The sequence below is a fragment of the Nipponia nippon genome, unplaced genomic scaffold, assembly GCF_047370975.1.
Source record: "Nipponia nippon isolate SJK-2023a ecotype South Korea unplaced genomic scaffold, ASM4737097v1 scaffold_1, whole genome shotgun sequence".
In the NCBI taxonomy this organism is placed as follows: domain Eukaryota; kingdom Metazoa; phylum Chordata; class Aves; order Pelecaniformes; family Threskiornithidae; genus Nipponia; species Nipponia nippon.
In genome coordinates, this window is record NW_028262290.1 from 139,503,694 (window position 1) to 139,511,782 (window position 8,089).

General features: G+C 55.5%; 1 protein-coding gene across 1 annotated transcript; it reads right to left on the reverse strand.

Annotated features, from left to right (window-relative positions):
* Positions 1–2,978: 2,978 nt before the first annotated feature.
* On the reverse strand, positions 2,979–7,548 carry DLX6 (distal-less homeobox 6). The gene is made up of 3 exons (XM_087757871.1): positions 7,034–7,548; positions 5,919–6,112; positions 2,979–4,131 (listed from the first exon to the last, which is right to left on the reverse strand). The coding sequence occupies exons 1-3, from the start codon at positions 7,392–7,394 to the stop codon at positions 3,880–3,882; spliced, it is 807 nt and encodes a 268-aa protein (XP_087613997.1). The 5' UTR covers positions 7,395–7,548; the 3' UTR covers positions 2,979–3,879.
* Positions 7,549–8,089: the final 541 nt, after the last annotated feature.

The window sequence follows — 8,089 nt, forward strand, 5'->3', positions numbered from 1 at the left end:
TTGTCCTTCAGAGTTTGATTTGATCGCTACTGTTCACATTTCACTTTTGTATTTTTCTCTCCCTATACCATTACTCATTGAGTGCCCCGTGAAATTACAATCGTACATTTTCAACTCAGCAACCCATTTGCAGTGCAAAAATAGGGTCTAAATAATGGCTGAATTAGCCCTACTGGACAGTTTCAGATGTAACACTCTGTAATAATTATATTGCAGGCTGGATTAGGATGCTATTATCATAATCTGGACGTTTACAATTATCTGTAATTTGCAAAGATGCGCCAGGTCTTGATTACAGCGGGTTTTTTTTATCAAGCTAACCATCACTAAACAGTGACAGTAATAACAGCTAATTTTGCTGGCAATATAAGAGGTGCTGGGGTGTGCAAACAATTTCACACCTGGATGTGCTCACTCAACCAAGAATATAGAGAAAGAGCTTCTGCCCTGAGACTCAGAAAAATATTCTCCACCGCTTCTGTTCAGTATAGATTTCTAGACCCCGGTCCTTGCTTAGCAGATTTGCACAGGGGGTAAGTTTCGGGGCTCGCTTGGGTTTGGGGTCGGTCTGTGGCTGCTTCGCGCCTTCCCCTTCGAGGCAGGCTCCGTCCTGGCTCGTCCCCCCGCTTTCGCGGTCACTCGTGCGCCGCTGGCTTCCCTCACCGGGCCGGACCCCGCCATCTCCGCTCCCCCTTTCCCTCCCGGTGCCGCCGGGGGCGGGGAGCGGCGGGGGCCCCGCCGGGCTGCCGGAGGGGCGGCGCGGGGCTCGGCGGCCGGCGGCGGAACCGTGCGAGCCCCGGGGCCACCCCCGGCCGCCCGGCCCCGCAGCGGGGCGGCGGCAGCGCGCCTGCCCGGGGCTCTCGGCGGCGCCCATCCCGGGGCGGCGGAGCCGGGCGGGGGCAGGCGGCGGCAGGTTGGGCGGCGGGCGGCGGGAGCTGCGCGGCTCCATCCATAGATGACGCTGTTTCACGAGAGTCTCCCGGGGCGGCCGCCGCGCCAGCGGGAGCCGGCGCTGCCGCCGCTGCCAGGCGCTCCCACCCGCTCCCGGGAAGGCCTGCCTCTCGCACCTTCTCCCGCTCCGCTAAGCTACCCGGCTTTTTGTAGGATGATGATCTTTTATTTGCTTGCTTGCTTGCTTGTTGTCTGGGCTTTGCTTAAGCCTAGCCGAGAAATCACTCGTGGGGGAGGAGGGCACGACGCAGCGAGAGGCTTTCCGCGCCGGCACCCACGCTGCACCGGCGAGGCGTGCGGGCGAGGACGAGCCCCCCGAAAGCCCACGGGAAGCAGCGAGCCCCCCTCTCCCACCCCCCGGGCCCGCCAGCGGGGCGGGGGGGAGGGGGGCACGGGGACCGCCCGCCGCCGTCCCCACTCGGGGGCTGCAGCGAAAGGGTTAAGGCGGCTGCGGGGGCCGTGGGGGCCGGGACCCGCCAGGCTGGGCTCGGCCGGGCTCGGCTCGGCTGGGCCGGGCTCCCCGGGCTGGGGGGCTTGCTCACCTGGGCGTCCGCCACCCTTCTGGGGGGCGAGGGTGAGCCCGCAGAGGGGCCAGCCCGGGGGGGCTAAAGCAGGGTCTGCTGAAAGATGCACAGACTGCACACACACACACGCACAAATGCTGTTGGTTTAAATGTATGGTAGCTTTCTCTCCAGTGTCATTTGAATAATTCAGTGAGCCCCACTACCAGCTGTACTTCTGAAGCCTCTTCCATTCTTTTCAGCATTATAATTTTGGTTAATTTTCAATTTTAGGCCCTACGTCTCTGCAATTTGTGTATGAATAACAGAATAATTTTCCTCTTTTGTTTCGCCTTTCCTGTTCCTGAATCTAAATAAAGATGGCTTTTTAGTATTAAAAGTGGAAGAAAATTACAGGTAATTATCTTTGACGGTAAAAACGCTGTAATCAGCGGGCTACATGAAAAATTACTCTAATTATGGCTGCATTTAAGAGAATGGAAAAAAACCTTCTTGTGGATAAAAACCTTAAATTGTCCCCAATGTCTGCTTCAAATTGGATGGCACTGCAGCTGGAGGCTTTGTTCAGAATTGATCCTGGGGAGCTCTGAACCCAAAGTTTCACAGTGGGAAGGGGAAAAAAAGAAAAGAAAACATTTTTCCTAATGTAACAATACGAATGGTAGAAAATGACAAGACTGATCGGTTTTAAACCACTCTGAAGACTGACTGAGCGTGGAAGTTGCTCAAAAAAAAACAAAAAAACACCCCCCAAAAAACTGGTATATTGGTAAGTAGTCTTTGCTTTGTGTCTAATTATAGTGACTGTCCTTTTGCACGACTGTATGTAGCTGTCATTATATGGAGCACTCTGAGGATCTCTATTGACTTCTGATAAATGGCTCAGTGGTTTCAAGGTTCATAATTTGAAGGATGCCCAGGTCTCTAGCCATTAATTCTCGCAGTATGGGGCACCCAGCTTGGCTGAGGAAAGGGCTTTTCATTGTCAGTAGTTGCTGTGCTTTCCACAAGCTGGTGAGGCTGGAGCTGGCTGGACAGCGGGTTGTGTGCCCGGGCACCTCTCAGGGCTTTGCAAAGCATTCCTCAGCTTGCATTGTCTGCTCTTTAAAAACAAAGGAGGGCGCCTCCTTTCCTAACAATTTGGAGTCTCCAGCCTTTGGGAAGAAAGGCAGGGCTCTGAGCTGTGCCTCGGCGAGAAAGCTCAGCTCAGCTGAGCAGCGGAGCAGTGAAATCGCAGCAGAAATGGCCGGGTGATGGGAAACTTCTTCTAGGCTTATCTTTGCGGTCTCGGTATCTCCTGTCTTAGTCGTAGCCTTAAAACTGACCCGGCCACCGGCTCACCCCCTCCCCATCTTTTCTGTCTTTGCTCGCAGATGTATGTTGAGGCAGCGGTGGCTGCGGGTGCAGGCAAGCGGGGGGACAGCCTCCAGCTGCCCGGCTGAACCCGGGGGGCAGGTCGGGGGAGGTGGGGGTCCGCTAAGGCGGAGAGAAATAGGAGCCAGGCGGGCGTTTTGTGGCTTTTACTCTATATATGAAAGAAGACAAAAACATACAAAGTATATATACAACTAAAATTCAACAATATATACAGAAAGGTTGCTCGGGGGAAAGGTCCCTCTCGCTCAGTGGGTGAAGCTGCCGTCAGGCAGCCCCAAACCTTCCTTCCCCAGACGGCGGCGGCGGGTGTTGCCGCCAATCCCTCGCTCTGTCTTTCCTGCTCGTCTCCGGGAGTCTGTCCGGCTGTGTGCGGGTGTGTGCGGGTGCGGGAGAGGGGGCTCTTCGCGGGAGAGACGGTGGTTTCTTCTGAGCCGCAGCCCATTGCATTTTGAGAAAGCATGCAGGTTTTACTTCGTGGTAATGTTCTAATCTTACAGTATATTTTCATTTTTCAACTAGTTCTCCTTTTTTTTTCCCCTCTTTTTTTTTTTTTTTTTAATCCCTTCTTCTCCCTTTAAATTTTTTTTTCCCCAGTCCGGATTTGGTGAATAAAAATGAAGGAGCTTTGACTAGTCTCTCTTTCATCATGTAATGTCTTTAGCTCATTAAACAAGTAAAAACGGCTGCCATGGTAGATTCAGGTTCTTCTTGTGGGCAAAGTCTGTAAAAAGTTTGTTTTGACGTATACTCCACAGAGAAAGAGGCTGGTGCCTTGGAGTCCAAAGGAAAATATCCTAAAGAGAAGTGTCTTCTGTGCGCCAGAATGAAAATTGTGTCTTTCTGTTCGAGATCAATCGCTGAGGTTACTTACAAAAAAAAAAAAAATAAAATAAAATAAAGCCACTCTGTCTCTTTGCCGCATCTACAAGTTCACACAGAGCCTGTTAGCTGGCACGGCTTGGCAAAGCAGGGGAACTTCTTGCCATGTCGAGACGAGGCGTTCTTGGGAGATTATTTCTCTTGGACAATTCACATCATTTGTGGTCTCTGCATTGTGTCTTGATGTGGAGAAGAATACCAGTGAGAATAGCCAGGCATGTAGCTGTTGGGAGGCATATTGACTCCCTTGGCAGAAGCTGAAACGTCCCAGACCGGAGGCAGAGCCGGAGAGCGGGGGGAGAGGGCGGCGGAGCCGGGCAGAGGGTCGCTCTCGTGGGGGTTGCTGCCCTGCTTCAGCAGCTTCTTGAATTTGGAGCGCTTGTTCTGAAACCAGATCTTCACCTGTAAAGCAAAAGGCGGCAGATATTAGGCTGCCGTCAGCACCCAGGGCACGGCAGGGGAGACGCCGGGGGCCGTGGGTTTGCTGGAGAGAAGGTCTTGAGAGCCCACGCCAGTCGGGTGTGGGGATGGGGATGGGGAGAGGGGAAGGAGGGGTAGCCACTGCTGTTCTGGGGCTCTGGATGCAGCCGGAGAGAACAGGAGAGAGGCAGAGCGGAGCTGGAAAGCGGGAGGGATGCGGGTTTTAACCTGGAACGCTATTTTGCCTGGGCAGGCCAGATTGGCCGAGCTGAAGCAGGGTACGTGCTCTGAGCTCTCCCGCTTTAACGCCTCATTCAGAATTTTGGAGGTCATTTGATCATTTGGGCAAACTGTTGTCAAACACGGGCAATCATATGATTTTGTGCCAGGAGACAGGAGCCAATAGACAAAGGGCATCTTACAAAGAAATCGCGCATCCGAAAACATGCACGACCAAGCGGTCCTTGCTGATGTGACGGGGGAGGAGGCACAATGGAACCTGGACTGTGGTTTTATTTTAGAAGTTGCTTTTAAAGAAAGGAAAATTCTGTTTCCTCGGCGAGTAATTGGCTATCAAGATTGTTTTGGGTCTCATCCTGCTCCTAATCCAGCAGAATTCCCGAGGAGGGAGCCTGCACTCAATGAGGTGTGCAAGGATCGGGCCCGCTCTGGCAGATCGGAATTATTATAGAGATTATAGATACGAAAGACATATCTACAGGCATGTTTCTTAAAATCAAGCAAACAAAGAAAACAACTCCCCCATGTGTATTTGACCTCGCAAACTTTGCAGACGTAATGTTAGGGCATAAGCAGGGGTGCCTGTCTAGCTGCGTGCTCGGGATCGGGCCCCTAAGCTATGCGTGCGAGAGAGAAAGCGAGACAGCAAAGGAGAGACAGAGCGTGCACGCTAAGGATACTAAAATCCCATTTGTAAACCCATCAGGTCTTATTGCCATGATTAATGTTTGCTGAGTATTTAAAAATCGCTGGCTGGAAGCGACTGCTATCAATGACAATGATAAAATCCTGAAGTTATTTGCTAAGCTCATAAATTCACATGATTACATTTTACCCGAATTGATCCCATCTATCCATGCACTTCTCCACAAACCCCAGCCTGGGAAGCCTGTAATGCCTCATGTGTCTTTCAAGCTTAAATTAGCAGAATGGCACAGCTACTCCAACCACACTTAACTATGGCTTAACCTGCTATAATTTTGTACACGGCTGTCTTTGATCTTCAGATCTATTATCACCTTTCGTACATTTTGCCCAAGGGTAACCACTGCATTTGCGTTAGTCATCCAGGGTGAATTAACTATTGATTTTACAGGTATTTCCTAACGTGTTCCTGCTTCCTCGCTACCTATAGGTTGCTACGAGGCAGCTTTGCTTTGCTTTTAGCTCTACCTCAGGCCCAGCGGTTCCTTGCCTTTGTTTTGTTCTCCTTTTCACAGCTGGGCAATTGCGTCTCGGTGCTGGAATTATCCGAAAATACAGGCGATTTTTAAAACGTTACGTGTGGCACCAAAAGGGAGCGTTTGCTCGCCGGCCGGCTGAGGGAAGGGCGCGCTCAGCTCCTTCTGCCGTAGACCGGTCTCTCTGTGGCGGGGTAGATAAGTCCTATCACATACAGGCGGGGGACCGTGTGCGTTACCTTTTCTACCGTTCCCGTACAGAGGCCAAAACGTCTCGGGAGCATCGTGCTTTGCTTGGCCTTTATTGCTCGCGCAGGACTGCGGTGATTTGGGATTCCCAGTAATTACCTGTGTCTGGGTAAGTCCTAATGAAGCTGCCAGTTCAGCTCTCTCTGGAAGTGCCAGGTACTGAGTCTGCTGAAAGCGATGATTTAAAGCCTGGAGCTGTAGGCTAGAGTAAATGGTTCGAGGCTTCCGAATCTTTTTCCCTTTTCCATTGAATCTGATTTCACCGTTTTCAATCACTGTGGTTTTTTGCTGATCTGCAAGCAAAACACCACAGCTGAAACATCACCCTCCTTAGCTATTTAGCGCCGGCGTTTTGGCTGCCACGGCTCCGAAAAACCCAGCAGCCTGCCCCGACGCCGGTTCAACACCATCGCGTACACACAGGCTCCGGCTCCTCAGAGGCACGCCGCGACGCACGCTGCTGCTTGCGAGCTACCGGGAGGAAAAACAACTGTCCGGGCACAGTGGGCACGCTGCCTTTCCCCCGGGGGGGCAAAAAAAAAAAAAAAATTAAAAAAAAATTAAAATAAAGTGCAGCACTGGCTTCGTGAAGGGATGCCTGGTTCCAGGGCCATCCAGGTTTTACCCAGCTAATTGACTTCGCGTCGCCGGTTTGGTGGTCAGTGAATCACCAGTCCGAGACTTTTAACAATGCTTTTCTCCCCCCGCCCCCCCCGCCGTGCCCCTCCGGATGAATACGTACAAATGAGCGGCTCCCTGCAAAAAAATACATAAATCAGACGGCCCCCGAGCGGAATGCGACCCGCCCGCCTGGAAACTTTCACTCCTCAGGTGTTAGCAGGAATTTTGCCTGAAGCCGGTCCCGCCGTAACAAAGGAGCGCCGAGCGCAGCCCCCTGCCCGCCGGCCGAGCGGGGAGGCGCCGGTGCCCAGCGCCGCGGCAGCGCCGGCAGCCGCCGCCGGCGGGGGGGAGGGAGCGCGGCGGCCCCGCCGCCGGGTACCGGAGCTGTAGGCCCGCGGAGGGGCCGCGGGGAGCGAGCACCCCCCCCCCCCCCTTCTCTCCCCGCGCACCCCGGGGCCGGCAGGAGCGGGAGGCGCGGCGGGGGTCGCTATGCAGATGCCCGGGGGTGGCCGGGGAGAGGCCCGGGGATGGAGGGAGGGAGGGAGCGGGGGGGGAGAAGCTGGCAGCGGGTCGGGGAAGCGGTGCCGGCTCACCTGCGTCGTCCGCCCGCGTCTGGCTGGCCGCGCTGCTGTTGTGGTAGGACTGGAGGTAAGGGCTGTGCTGCGAGTGGCTCACGTAGGGGTAGGCGGCCAGCGAGCGGTGGTTGTAGGAGCCGGCGCTGCCGGAGTAGGGCGAGCTGTGGTGGTGGTGCTGGTGGTGCGGGTGCGAGCCGGCGGCGGAGTGCAGGCAGTGCAGCGGGTAGTGGGCGCCGGCCATGGCCGGCGAGCTCTGCTGGGAGTGGGGCGGCGGCGGCGGCTGCGGCGGCGGCGGCTGCTGCTGCCCGAACTCCATGAAGGCGGATTTGGAGGAGTCTTGCGCGTCCAGCCCGTCAGCCATCGTAGTCATGGTCATCATCAAAGTTTGGGAGGGAGAGCGCGGCGCTCCCCGGCTCGCCCCCCGCGCTCTGCCTCCTCTCTGCCCAGCCACCGCCGCTCCCCTTACCCGCCGCGGCACCGCTGGAGAGGCGGCGGTGATTTAATTTAATTTCTTTTCTTTTTCCTCCCCCCCCCCTTTTTTTTTTCTTTTCCGCCTTTTTTTTTTTCCTTCCCCCCCCCCTCCTCTCCAAGGAGCCGTTGTGCGAGGGGCCTCGTTCACTGAGGGAGGGGAGGAAGGGGAGGGCGGTGTGTGGAGGGGGAGGGCGGGCTACTCCCGGCGCTTTTTTGCGCCGCTCTTTTCCTTCATCCCCCCGGCGCGTGGGGTGGGTGTTTTTTTTGGGGGGGGGGTAGGGGAGGGAGGCCGGGCGTTGGGGGGGGGGGGTTTAAGGTGGGAGCCGGGAAAGTTGGGGCTCCGGCGCTTCGACTTGAAGGGCAGGGACGCGCACAAGTCGAATGGTTCGTCTCCGGAGGGCAGCGCCTCCCTCATTGGTCACTCAACCCCCTGACGTCACCGCCCCGCCGCGCCGGCAGCGCGCGCGCTGCCCGCCTCCCCCCCCCTCCCCCCCCAAATCACGCACCGCGCGCGGGTGGGGAAAAGGGGAGCGCCTGCCCCCCCCCCAAATCACGCATCCCCCCGCTACACGACCCCCCCACACTTGCGCGGTATTTTCGCTG

What these genes read in the sequence shown, in the direction of transcription:
- DLX6 (XM_087757871.1), bottom strand. Translation starts at nt 7,394, where the DNA reads ATGATGACCATGACTACGATGGCTGACGGGCTGGACGCGCAAGACTCC. An exon ending in GACGCGGGCGGACGACGCAG is followed by an intron (nt 6,113 to 7,033) that starts GTGAGCCGGCAC and finishes TTTTGCTTGCAG; the next exon opens with ATCAGCAAAAAACCACAGTG. An exon ending in TAGGACTTACCCAGACACAG is followed by an intron (nt 4,132 to 5,918) that starts GTAATTACTGGG and finishes TTTGCTTTACAG; the next exon opens with GTGAAGATCTGGTTTCAGAA.